This window comes from Hemibagrus wyckioides, linkage group LG11 (genome assembly GCF_019097595.1).
Source record: "Hemibagrus wyckioides isolate EC202008001 linkage group LG11, SWU_Hwy_1.0, whole genome shotgun sequence".
NCBI lineage: Eukaryota > Metazoa > Chordata > Actinopteri > Siluriformes > Bagridae > Hemibagrus > Hemibagrus wyckioides.
In genome coordinates, this window is record NC_080720.1 from 17,723,930 (window position 1) to 17,737,130 (window position 13,201).

The following is a 13,201-nucleotide window of genomic DNA, read 5'->3' on the forward strand; positions in this document are numbered from 1 at the left end:
GTTACAGTTGGATTCAAAAAGAGTAAACAACTGCAAAAGACAGAGAACTGTATGTTGTAAAGCTGCTTCTTATTCATTTTTTCACTGTATTTCATTATTTAAGAAATTACTTTTACATTGTAAAATATAAACTTTATTACAATCACAGTTTAACTAAAAATGTCAGTTGAAAATGAATTTAAAATAACAATCTAGTGCTATTATAATCCTTATAAACTCAATTACATTCCATTATTTTCAGTGGAGGATCCAGCAGAGTTCAGAAACAAGCTTAAAAGAAGGTATTACCTTTGATATCTACAACTATTGCACCATGCTCGGAAACTGGCATTAGTTATTGTGGTAATTGGTGTGTTAACTGTTTTGCTAAATATTAAGTTTCCTGTTGCAACTGCAGAGTTGGGAAAACAGTTGAAAAAAAGGAAGGAGAAATCGATGAGTCAGTGTGGGATCTGTTACTGTCTGCTGATAAGAAAGACTATGAGCGTATTTGTTTTGAGTATGGCATCACTGATTTTCGGGGAATGCTGAAGAAACTGACTGAGCTGAAGAACCAGCGAGAGCAAGAACAGGCCTTGGTACAGTATACTGTGGTCATTTATAGTGAAACATTAAAATAAAGCTCTGAGGCATAGTTACATAGTTTGTCTGAGTTTAAATATAATTTTGTTTTGTTTTATTAGTTCATTCAGCACATCACTAACCTCAAACACATTGAAGTGAAATCAGCGAATTCAGCAACTTTTGAGCTGGACATCGAACTCAAGGACCCCAACAGTCGCATTTTCCTCTATAAAGTAATGACTGTTTACCAATTTTTGTGCTCACCATGTGATGAAAATAAATTAATATGTATATGTTTTGGGCTCCAGTATTATTTGAATTTATATGCATTTATGTTTAGGATGGCATCATGGTCCCATACAGCAAAGATGTGGACAGTGAGATGAAACACTATTTGAAGCAAGTTGGAAAAAAGTATGTGTTCACAGTGAAAAATCTTTCTCCTGAGGATGCTGGTATTTATCAAGTGGATGTTGAGGGTGTCAATGTCTTCTCAACAGATTTCAAGAGTATGTTTAAGTAATTAGAAAATGAATTCAAAAAGGAATACTCACAAGCACCTGAGCAGTTTGGGGTTCCAAGTGCTCACTGTGTGTTTCTATTTGTCATTCAGTACCCCCTGTGGATTTTCTGGTGAAGATTCAGGAAGTGAAGGCTGAAGAAAGAGAAGATGCCATATTTGAGTGTGTGACTTCTCTACCAATGAACCAAATTTTATGGACACTGAAAAATAATCCCTTATCCAATAGTGATAAATATGATATTACCGTTTCTGAGGACAAACTGATTCACCGTCTAAAAGTCATTGACTGCATGCCTGTGGATGCTGGAATCTATTCTGCTGTGGCTGGCATAAAGTCATGTAGTGCCTGGCTTGTGGTAGAGCGTAAGTTTCAGTGTACATTGTCACCAAAAAAATTACATAATACATTAAATATATATATTACTATTAATTGAAATAAATATACTACTATTATTTGAAACTAATTTATTTAACCGCTACCTGTAAAATTGTGTCTTTTGCAGCTAATAAAGATTCTACCATGAAAGGTAAAAAGATAGCCCGAAAAACTACACAGGTCGGTGGCAGTGGAGCTGATCTGGTGAAAATTGCTGCTGAGCAGCAAGAAAAAAACAAAAAGGAGATGGAAGACGCTATGGAAGCTGCTAAAAGAGCTAAGGCTGAGAGAGATGCTGCTGCAGCCAAAGCCAAAGCAGAAGCTGAAGCTGCACTGGCTGCATCAAAGTCTGCTGCAGCTGCAAAAGCAGCAGCTGCTGCTGAAGCTGCTGAGGCTGCACTTGCAGCAGCTAAAGCTAAAGGCATGTCACAGAAAGATGCCAAAGCCCAAGCTGATGCAGCGGCTGCAGCTGCAGCAGCAAAGGCCCAAGCTGAAGCTGAAGCGAAAGCCAGAAAGTTGGCTGAGGCCAAGGCTAAGGAAGCAGGCTTGAGTGCAAAGGACATTGCTAAGGCAGGAGCAGCTGCTGCTGCCATGCTTTCTGAAAATATAGCTGCAGCAGAGGGACTTGGACTGGACGGAGCAGGCATGGGGGGTGCAGAAGGTGCTGGTCTAGCAGGAGGTGCTAATCCTGCAGTATGTGCTGGTGTTGCAGGAGGTGCTGGTTTTCCAGGAGGCGCTAATCCTGTAGGAGGTGCTGGTCTTGCAAGAGGTGCTGGTTTTGCAGGAGGTGCTAATCCTGCAGGAGGTGCTGGTCTTGCAGGAGGTGCTGGTCTAGCAGGAGGCGCTAATCCTGCAGTAGGTGCTGGTCTTGCAGGAGGTGCTGGTCTAGCAGGAGGGGTTAATCCTGCAGGAGGTGCTGGTCTTGCAAGAGGTGCTGGTTTTGCAGGAGGTGCTAATCCTGCAGGAGGTGCTGGTCTTGCAGGAGGTGCTGGTCTAGCAGGAGGCGTTAATCCTACAGGAGGTGCTGGTTTTGCAGGAGGTGCTGATCCTGCAGGAGGTACTGGTTCAGTTTTTGCAGGAGGTGCTGGAGATGGCTGTGGAGCTGGAGGTGTGCGCCAAGCAGGAGTTGATGCCTTATTGAAGGAAGGTGCTGATGCTGGTGCTAAGTCTAAGAAGCATGCCAGAACAGAAGCAGCTGAATCTGTCAAAGGTAAATATCATACTGATATACTTGCATGACAAACTGAAATTTCCCAATTTGAGACCATAGAGACATATATTCAATTTATTATAGTATTATTATACTATTTATTTTCTTTCCAGTGATCTCCAGCACTGTCATTTGCCATGTGCTATTGTTAGCCATTGTTTTGATGTGTCATGTTTTGACTTGCCTAAATGTTATCGCTTCTGCTATATTTATTTTACCTGCAGCTTTTACTGTGTTTGCTGTCTTTGCTGTAGAATACACACAGTTAAAAAGCTGTTCAATTTTCTGAGAAAAGCACAAAACAGGGAAAATGATTTACCATTTACACTGATAGTTACGGTACCAGAACCAAATTCAACTGAAGTTGCCCCAGTCAAACAAATTGGGCAGCCAGACCAGAGTGTGGAACAGCCAAAAAAGAGAGAGGAACAGCCAAAACAGGTTGAGAAGGAGCCAGAGCAAACTGAAGAACAGCCAAAACAGGCTAAGAAGCAAACTCGTGTGAGGCAAGGCCCACTGATGCCAGACCTAGTCACTGGTAAGAGTCTGGCTTAAATATTAACTTAATAAATATAGTATAATCAAATAGGACTGAACTGAATCCATCATTAACTCTAATATATTAGCATCTTAACAGTAGTGTTGAGGTGAATTACTGAGTGAACATTGCAGAATTTTTATTACTTTCAGAAATAAAGATTTACATTAAAACTAAATCAATTAACAACATTTAAACAAATTTCCTAAATTAATCATGTACTTGTGTATTTCTGGGGCCTATACTTTAATATACACATTATGGATGGTGTTGGCATTCCCCTTAACATTAACACCATCCATCATATTCCTAATTGATGCATGTGCAGCACTTATCACAAAAACCACGGAATTATAAACTTTTTTTCTGTTTGTCCGTGTCTTGTGCTCTATTGAGTATTTTTGTGTTCTTTATGTGTCTTTTATATGTCCTTTATGTGTACATACCCATTTTCTTTGTCTGTGATTTGTCTGTGATTCACATCTCTAAGTTATCTGTGCTGAGAAAACGTAACTGTCATCTGATTTAACTAATCAAGTCTTAAGAACTTAATTACTTTCCAACGGTGATATAAATATTTTAAACAAATATCAACAAAGACACTCTCAAGATTTTGCAATACTTTTCCTTCTCTCCAGTCTCTCCATTAAGATGTTAAGCATACTTCCAAAAGAAAAGGTTTCAAAGCATAAATACTTCGTTCCCTCCCATTTCTAGCTATACATTTTGGCAGGTTTATACCAGTTTGTCAGCACAGTGTTTGTCTACATTTCTGTCAGTGTTATTGTCACTGTTTTACTGTTGTTTGTTTTTAATGTTGTTTTTTATAACCTTCTCTGCCACCATCTATCTTCTAAATGTTCATCACTTTCCTGAAGTTGGAGGCAACCCACATGGTAATCCAAGCAGTAACCCAGGTCATAATCCAAGTGGTAACCCGGGACATAATCCAAGTGGTAACCCAGGTCATAAGCAAGGCAGTAACCCTGGCCATAATCCAAGAAGCAACCCACTTCATAACCCAAATGACAATCCGGGTCATAATCCAAGTGGTAACCCAGGTCATAACCCAGGTGGTAACCCAGGTCATAAGCAAGGCAGTAACCCTGGTCATAATCCAAGTGGTAACCCGGGTCATAACCCAGGTGATAACCCAGGTCATAAGCAAGGCAGTAACCCTGGTCATAATCCAAGTGACAACCCGGGTCATAATCCAAGTGGTAACCCAGATGGAAATCCAGAGGGCAACCCAAGTGGCAATCCAGGTGGCAATGGTGCCAAACCTGAGGGCAAGGAGGGGGCTTCTCCTGATGCTGAGGCCACTGAAGGCACAAAAGATGAGTCAGCTGAGGCTGGCAAGCATTCAAGCCGCACAAGACAAGGTCCCCTGCTTCCAGAGGAAACCACTGGTAAGAAATGGTGAAGCCTGCATCAAAAATGCATGGAAGCAATATTTTAATAGATGGTCATTTGGGACCAGTGTGGATTTGCCACTGCTTTGTAGGCTATAGAATATCAGTGTGAGCCACTGTTGGGCAGTTGGGTCTAGTGCCTCTGTTACATCACTGACCCTTTATCCCATTGAAATTTGTCTCTTTGTTTGTTGTCAAAAAATGTCTTCATGGGCAAGTGTTTGTGTGTTCATATTGAGCGCATTGTCTTTGCTGAGCTTGCCTAATTTACATCCACAAAAATATGAACATAGAACAAACACCGGGCTACACTTCAAAAGTAAGAATGAACACTGATACAGGAGACTACTGAAGCAAGCACATTGGGAACCCCTCATGTTATTGAAGCTAAATAATCACTGAATCCAGCAGTTGTTATTAAAATTAGACATATCAGTGATCAGATAATGAAGACACAACAAGCAGAAAAAGCATGTATCAGATGATGATGTGTTAACATCCATATTTGCTTTTAATACAAAAAGACACTATTTTTGAGAAGAAGAAGAAGAAGAAGAAGAAGAAGAGGAAGAAGAAGAAGAAGAAAAAGAAGAAGAAGAAGACAAAGGATATGAAGAGGAAGAAGAAGAAGAAGAAGATGGTGATCCTGGAAATACAAAATCGCAAGAATCCTGAACCTCATCATCACAACACGGAAATCATTACAACCCAGAAAAAGGCAACAGAGATGACAGACATTTTACTGTCAATGTTAGAATTTGTTTGTTAACAAATAATAATTTTAGACTTCTGGCTTATATTCAAACATGTATTTTATGCATTAAAATACATGGTGTTGTTAACAAAATGGCAAATAACAAGCTGAATACATATTTTATTTAAGGTAAGTACTATCATATACTACCATTATTACAGATAATAAGATTGATAATAAAATGTGCCCAAATGAATTGTAGATCCTGGTGTTCACTTCTCTACTGGCCTGGAAGACTGCAAGGCTATTGTAGGAGAGACAGCTGAGCTGGTTTGCAAACTCAGCAGTGCAGATTGTAAGGGGCTCTGGTATAAAGATGGAAAAGAGGTATGCTAGGGCTCTCTCTCTAACATAAAACCTAAAGGGACTTAAAAGGCATTAAAAGAATTATTGTGCATCCCCACAGAAAGATTAAGAACTGTCTTTAACCGCAGTAATCTATTAACTTTGTAGGTCCTTCGAGCAGGAGGCAGAATAGTTTCTATAAAAGATGTAATCAGAGTTTATGTTTTACTCTTTTTTTATAGATTTCTGATTCTACTGAGGGTATGACTATCAGCAAAGATGGTGCAACTCATAAACTGAAAATCCACAAAGTATCAGAGGAGTTTGCTGGAAAATATAAATTCGAGGCTGATGGCCGTAAAACTGAGGCTATGATTATTGTTGAAGGTGTGTTTTAATCACTCATCTGCTTATTTTGTATTATACACCTGAATGTTATTTTCTAAGATGTATTTATTTCCTAGATCCACCAAGATTTGCTGCAAAAGACCTTGAAGCATTTGCCAAGCCAAGGGTGATCAAAGCTAATCAAAGAGCAGAATTCAAAATACCGTATATTGGCCATGAGGCCACTAAAATACAGTGGTATAAAGAAGGCGAGGAACTTGCACCAGATGCAAACTGTAAGATTGAAACTACTGAAAATCACTGCCGTTTGGCTCTCAGCAAACTACAGCGCAAAGACACAGGAGAAATTAAAATCAAAATAAAAAATGAGTTTGGTACTGTGGAGGCAATTAGTAATCTAAAAGTTCTTGGTAAGCCAATCAATGAACAGTTTCTGGTACTATTTTTTTTTTCTGAATTTAGATCTAATATGTAGTCTTGATGTCTAATAGATAAACCAACTCCGCCTCTTGGACCTCTGGAGATAGTTGAAGCTTCTTCCAACAGCATTGAGTTCAAATGGCGCCCACCAAAAGATGATGGGGGTTGCCCAATTACTCATTATTTTCTTGAGCGTAATCAGGTTGGACGCAACACCTGGAAGAAGATTGGACAGATTCCTGGGGAAGCCCATTACAGAGACACTGATGTGGATCATGGTAGAAGGTACTGTTACCGTATCAGAGCTGAGACCTCAGAGGGTATCAGTGAGCTAATGGAGACTGAAGACGTTCAAGCTGGGACTAAAGGTTAGATTCTCACCTCCTTTGACAGTAAAAAAAAAAACAAAAAACCCTGAAGTTAAAATCCTGTTCATGCATAAATCTATAGGGTGCATAAAAAACATTATTTACTTTTTCAGCATATCCTGGCCCACCATCTGCCCCTAAAGTGATCAGTGCCTTCAAGAACTGCATCACCTTGTCATGGACCCCTCCAGGCACCACTGGAGGAACCAGCATTCTGGGTTACAACCTTGAAAAACGCAAAAAGGGCAGCAATCTGTGGAGCCTTGTTCATCCACCAGAAGAACCAATCCAAAGTTTGTCACACTTTATTTGTCACATTGTACTATTTCACTCGTACCCAATAATACCTTTATCATAATATCTTTATACTAAACTTATTTTTTAAATTCCCTTGTCTTCTACAGCCAAGAAATATCCTTGTAAAGATGTTATTGAGGGCATGGAGTATGAGTTTCGAGTTTCGGCTATCAACATATCTGGAGCTGGTGAACCGAGTGCACCATCCGAGTCAGCGTTCGCTAGAGATCCTAAAAGTAATTCAAACTCATCTGCTCAATCATAAAAATGATAAAACAGTCTAATCTCTTACAGCGTAGTCCAGTTAAACAGTTGTGTATGTATTAGTTATTGTGGACTAGCTTCCACCTACACTAATATTCTGCAGTGGTATCTGGTTCTGGTTCTGTCAATATTTCCTTGTCAACAAAAATTACATTATCATTATCTCTCCTCTTTAGAACCTCCTGGCAAAGTAATTGACCTTAAAGTGACAGGCTCCACATACAACACTTTATGCCTTTCTTGGACAAAACCAAAAGAAGTAAAAGACGAACATGATGAAGCTAAAGGATATTTTGTTGAAATTAGACCTGCAGAGGGCACAGTATGGAATTGCTGCAATAGCAATGCCATTATCATGACCACCTACACTGTAAAGAGATTGAAGTCAATGGCCATGTACTGGGTGAGAGTGATAGCCGTGAATGAAGGTGGAGCAGGAGAACCTAAGGAGCTGAATAACTATATTCTAGCAATGCCTCCTCCTGGTATGTCACCTATATAGATGAAATCATCTATTTTACATGTTATATTCCCTGATCTATTCTGTTAAACATCAATTTCACATAACTTTTGAAAGGTAAAAGGCTTGAACAAGCAGTAAAAATACTACAGAAAAAATGTATACTGTTCTTCTGATTTTGAATACTTCTCTTTGCTTAGTGAGACCAAAATTCACAGATGCCAAGATAAAGAGCTTCATGATAGTCAAAGCTGGAAACGCTGGAAGATTCAACATTAACTTTGTGGTAAATATCAGTTTGTTACTTCAAAAATGTTAATAAACATGAAAAACAAGTTATCCAATGGTTGATTAACTTGAAGCATCTTTTGTTCATCTTTTTTGTTCATCTTTGTGTATCATTTGTGATAATGTTTATAAGATAAAAGAATGCCCTGCATGCCTTGTCAGGCTTCTCCATGGCCTGAGATCATTTGGCTTAAGGACGGCGTTCCTGTCTCTAAACGTGTCACTGTTAGCAATACTGAGGGAGGCTCTCAAATCCTGATTCCATCAGCGGAGCGCTCTGATAGTGGAATCTACACTATTGTAGTAAAGAATGTTGTGGGCCAAGAGACCTTCAGTGTTGAGATCAGAGTCACAGGTACAGTTGAACTTTATTTCAGTATTCTCTACATTTGTTTTGTTAATTATTTAAGAAATATTCAAAGTTACATGTTGTATTGTATATCTTCTTGTTTTATATGATTTTCAAAACTATTATATTCAACTCAAATTTAATTATTAGCAAATTGCAAAATAATTGGCAAAAGCTGATTGTTGAAAATATGCATTGTAAACAAGCACATAATAATTCATTCTTTCTATCATTTGAAGGAAATTTTGCACAAAATTATTCTCTAGCAAAAAGAATAGTATTTTTCTCTCAAAAATATGTCGGAATTATTGACAGCCCAAAAGAAAATGCAAAATAAACACAAACCAAACATTTCATTTATAAAAGGATTTCATTTAAATGTATTCCTGTTGTATTGCAATGGCCATATTAAACTCAAGAATTTAATGTTAGAGTTGATCTTTGAATATGAAGGAGCTTAAATGTTCTGCATGGAAGAGTGGACCAAGGTTCCACTACTTCAGCTAATTATTACTTGTATGAGTGCCATTAATTTGTAAACTAATGTTTGGTAGGAAACACTCACTACTTAAAAACTTTATTATTGAAAAAACACTATTACAACACACCCATAGAGAATCAGCATATTTTATATGTTATCGGATATCGCTTGTTATTCATTTGATGTATTTATGTTTGGTCCTCACATCAAATGGCAGTAATTCTGGGGTTGACTATACATTAATAAATACAGTTCAAAACATACAGTATATTGTACCTGCATGTCTCCCTAGATGAGCCTAAGCCTCCTGGCCCTGTGGAGCTTGATATGAATGTGCCAGGCACTGTGACAATCACTTGGGCAGCTTCACCAGATGAAAAACGAGACGATCGTCTGCACTACATAGTGACCAAGAGGGACTCTGTTAAACAAACCTGGCACACAGTAGCCGAGGGCATCTACAACAACAGGTTCACAGTCTGCAACATTATGCCAGGGAGAGAGTACCAGTTCCGTGTCTATGCCAAAAATGACATGGGACAATCTGCTCCCTCTGAATCTCCAAAGTGGTTAATTACTGAGAAGAAAGGTTTGTAATGAGGTTCTGTTACAGTCCTATTTAGTTCAAGTCTAAATGAATGCATTTTTAGGCTATAATACATTGAGTATAATTACTAATTTTCTGTATCAGTAAAAAAATAGGAAAGATATTTAAGGACCAGGTCAGAGGTCTATAGAGTCTTTAAAAGATTGCTTGTACTATACTTAAGTGCGCATATCTTATGTAGTGCTCTGTAGCCTTAAGGCAACAGAAGGTAATCAAAAAGCTACTGCTGCGTATGATGCCTCAAGACAGTTTTTATATATATGAATATTGGTTAATATAAGTGTTCACTGGACGTTGGCCATATACAGACAGATGACAAATTAAATGAAAAACAGTGGCTCTGTTTTGCTCCAGGGCATTTTCTTGAGCCAGGACATACAGTATGTGTGAGTGCAGAAAAATGCTGCAGACCTTTAATTAATCAAACAGTCAAACTGATGCCTCTGGCTTGCTTCTTTACTGCCACTGAAATCTTCACTACTAGTGTAGTGTTTGCCAATTGTTTTTCACTACTTTCAAAAGTTCTCTTGCAAATTAATGTTTCAATATTTTTTACAATATAATTACCCACAGCAGCCTTTTATTATCCCTATGTAGCTTTATCTTACATTTCATCTGTGATCCAACTACTTGGTTTCCTATTCAATTTGTTTGCACCCTACATAAGATATAAATGCCCAGATGAGCATTGTAGAAAGACATTTAAACAAACTCGCTGTGTTTCATTCTTACTTTCACACTTTTATGACAGCAGCAGAAACATTTTAACATCGAATCAGATTTGTTATTTCTTAGTATAGACGATTATTGATCATTAGGATTAACCAGATAATATGTTCTAATTAGATTCAAATACACGTAAAAAAAAAAAAGTGATGCACAATTGTTTTTATTTATTTATTTAAAGCTCTCGAGAATGGCTCACAGGACTAGGATCCTGTGGAAAACAACAAAAATGTCACCCAAGGGGGAGGTTTGCATGAGTGAGTGCATGAGTGAGTGGTCAGACACAGAGCTTGAAAGACAAAGACCACAATGCGTGATGTTTTTATGTTGCTCATTTATGACATGTTGACAATGCTGGCATTTCTACCTGCATTTCATTTGCTCAGTGTTTTATATAGTAGTATGGATCATATTTATTCTAGGCCTTGCACACGTTTGATTTAAGTTTGAATGCAGATACTAATATAAAAATTTGGAGCACTAAACAGATAGGTGCATTGTGTTACAGTGCAGATAGTTGTATTGTGTTGTGATAGTTGTATTGTGTTGTTAACCCTCACACTTGACATCCTCCTGAGAAGTTGTTCCTACTTTCACAGCTTGTGTTATGTGTTAAGAAACTGACAGTGTACTCAGCCATGGATAGTCCAGGGTTTGCATTTGTTGTATTTGTTGAGTCTTGGTGAGCCATGCTGGTCTGTCGTGAGTTCTGTTGGAAAGGATGGTCACTGTGAATCAGTAAAAAAAAAAAGGTTATTCTAAACCTTTCCTATACTGATGGGAGAGTCAGTCTCAGCCAAGATGTTAATATACGCACAGGGCACACACAGGTACACTAAATGGCTTTATTCATTCACTAATGGTAAATTATTTTATTCATATAACTTATACTATAGCACTGAAGCTGTTCTGGGGACTTGTAGTGATCCAACACCTTAAAAAACTCTTTATTGGTTTTGATTTAATTTGTCATCTGCCTGTGGTTTTGTCTTTGAGAGATGTTAACAAGGTCGGGGATTCATGCCCCAGAACTGCAACTTTTAGGCCCTTGAGCAAGGCCCTTAACCCTCTCTGGTCCAGGGGCACTGTATCATGGCTGATCCTGACCCCAACTTCCTAAACAAGCTATAATGTATATGTGAAAAATAAAGGCTGCTGCTTCTACATTAGCTGTCATTGCAAGTGGTTTCATCAGTGTGATCACACGTAGTTTCATCAGTGTGATCACTGTTGGAAACATGGTGTTTCTTTTTCTCTTCTCTAGAGAAATACATTTTAACCCTTCCTGAGTCAAAAGCCTGCATCCTGGAGACGCCTCCTAAGTTCCTAGTCCCTCTGAAACTGCACACAGCTCCAGAGGGCTATGAGTGCTACATGAATTGTGCTGTGAGAGGCAATCCCACCCCACATGTCACATGGTACCGCAACAACGTCAGTCTCAACACAGACCCCAACTACTACATCACCAACACATGTGGGGTCTGCTCCATGCTCATCCTGAGGGTGGCTCCCAAAGACACAGGAGAGTATAAGGTTGTTGCAGAAAATCCATTAGGTAGAGCTGAGGTCTCCACCAAGCTGGTAGTCAGAGGTAAGACTCCCTTTCCCTCTACATGATTAATAATCTTATATTTGGGTTTATTGTAATTCTATAAAAGGATATACATAAAACTAGAGAAAAAAATATTATATTCCAGACAATTTTAGTTGCTGAAGTGCCATATTTTTGCAATGTGTTTCAAAGAAATTATATTGTTCGAGAAATTGTTTTTTTTTTTTATTATATAGCAGGTAATGAAATAGCCACAAAGTAAATGCTCATCTCATAATTTCCATTTACTTAGTTTGTTTAGTAATATATGTATGTATTGACATTTAAAGTAATAATAATATATGTTTAGTCTTGGCATTTACACTGAAATGATAATGATTATCATGAATTTAGTGGCTGTGAAATGTATTTATTATAAATACAATCACAGCTCAACTGCAATGCTGCAATAATTTGTTTTGTTTGTTTTTTTCTTTTCCAGAATAAGGCAACTGTTGGATAAAGGCAAAAAGGCTTCTCTTTTAAGTCTTTATAATTATATATTTTGATGTCTTTCAGTTAAATTTAGAAATAACATGTACAAATCAAGTGCCCTATCTTTAATATTCTGTTTTGTATACCATGTATGTCCATGAGGATGTTGTTGTTGTTGTCGATTTGCAGTATGCCTGCTATTCAGTTCCCAAAACCATTGGTATTTTGTTTTTCATTAGTTTTCAATTTCTTATTTTTCTGTTGCTAAGCACTGTTTGCTACTTGCTGTTTATTACTTTTCCTCGGCAAAACTTAAAGAATTTATTTGTAACAAATGTCATTTGTTTGTTTGATGTAAATGCTGATGCTTATACTGCCCAAACAATACTGAGAGGATTTTAAGCAAGATATACAGTAATGGTAAACAATGACAAGAACCATGGCATGAATAAATGAATAAAGTTGATGAGTTATTTACTGTAAGTTAGTAAAGTAACTGAATTTCTTTGTAGCATCATGAGCAACCTATGCATGAGCAGGTACCTAATCAATGTTATATTTACCATTTCCCTGCTTGTTACCATTGCCAAATACAAAAATGCATTCTACTGTTGTGTATTCACTTAGAGTAATGCATTGCTCTTAATACATGTGCAATAAATTTGGAAAGGAAGCTCACAACAAAAATACTCCCTTCTTAGTTTTCTGTCTCATAAGGCAAAGCACTAAAACACCCTGTTATTTTGGTCAGATGCTTTTACTAACATTAAGTAGGAGTCAAATAGCCAGACTCACTGATCAGCCTATACATCATCAGCTCAGGCCATGTGTATGTTATGTATATGGTGTCACAGTATACAAGTGTCACTAAAGCAGTATGATTTGCATTTGCCTCTCCATGGTCT

At 37.9% G+C, this 13,201-nt stretch overlaps 1 protein-coding gene across 3 annotated transcripts in view; it reads left to right on the forward strand.

The window, feature by feature from the left end:
* The window catches only part of igfn1.1 (immunoglobulin like and fibronectin type III domain containing 1, tandem duplicate 1), a 22,835-nt gene extending 9,863 nt beyond the window's left edge, over positions 1–12,972 (forward strand). For 2 of the 3 annotated variants that reach the window (XM_058402194.1, XM_058402195.1), the window contains 21 exons: positions 8–49; positions 242–281; positions 398–578; positions 684–797; positions 905–1,073; positions 1,178–1,450; positions 1,591–2,673; positions 3,008–3,211; positions 4,090–4,620; positions 5,580–5,704; positions 5,905–6,049; positions 6,127–6,420; positions 6,502–6,798; positions 6,912–7,091; positions 7,203–7,331; positions 7,536–7,844; positions 8,020–8,105; positions 8,270–8,462; positions 9,230–9,526; positions 11,535–11,861; positions 12,304–12,972. In XM_058402194.1, coding sequence (XP_058258177.1) covers positions 8–49; positions 242–281; positions 398–578; positions 684–797; positions 905–1,073; positions 1,178–1,450; positions 1,591–2,673; positions 3,008–3,211; positions 4,090–4,620; positions 5,580–5,704; positions 5,905–6,049; positions 6,127–6,420; positions 6,502–6,798; positions 6,912–7,091; positions 7,203–7,331; positions 7,536–7,844; positions 8,020–8,105; positions 8,270–8,462; positions 9,230–9,526; positions 11,535–11,861; positions 12,304–12,308 — 5,024 coding nt within the window. In that variant the 3' untranslated portion in view covers positions 12,309–12,972. The remainder of the gene's footprint in view (positions 1–7; positions 50–241; positions 282–397; positions 579–683; positions 798–904; positions 1,074–1,177; positions 1,451–1,590; positions 2,674–3,007; positions 3,212–4,089; positions 4,621–5,579; positions 5,705–5,904; positions 6,050–6,126; positions 6,421–6,501; positions 6,799–6,911; positions 7,092–7,202; positions 7,332–7,535; positions 7,845–8,019; positions 8,106–8,269; positions 8,463–9,229; positions 9,527–11,534; positions 11,862–12,303) is intronic. The other variant, XM_058402196.1, reaches the window with a different exon arrangement.
* Positions 12,973–13,201: the final 229 nt, after the last annotated feature.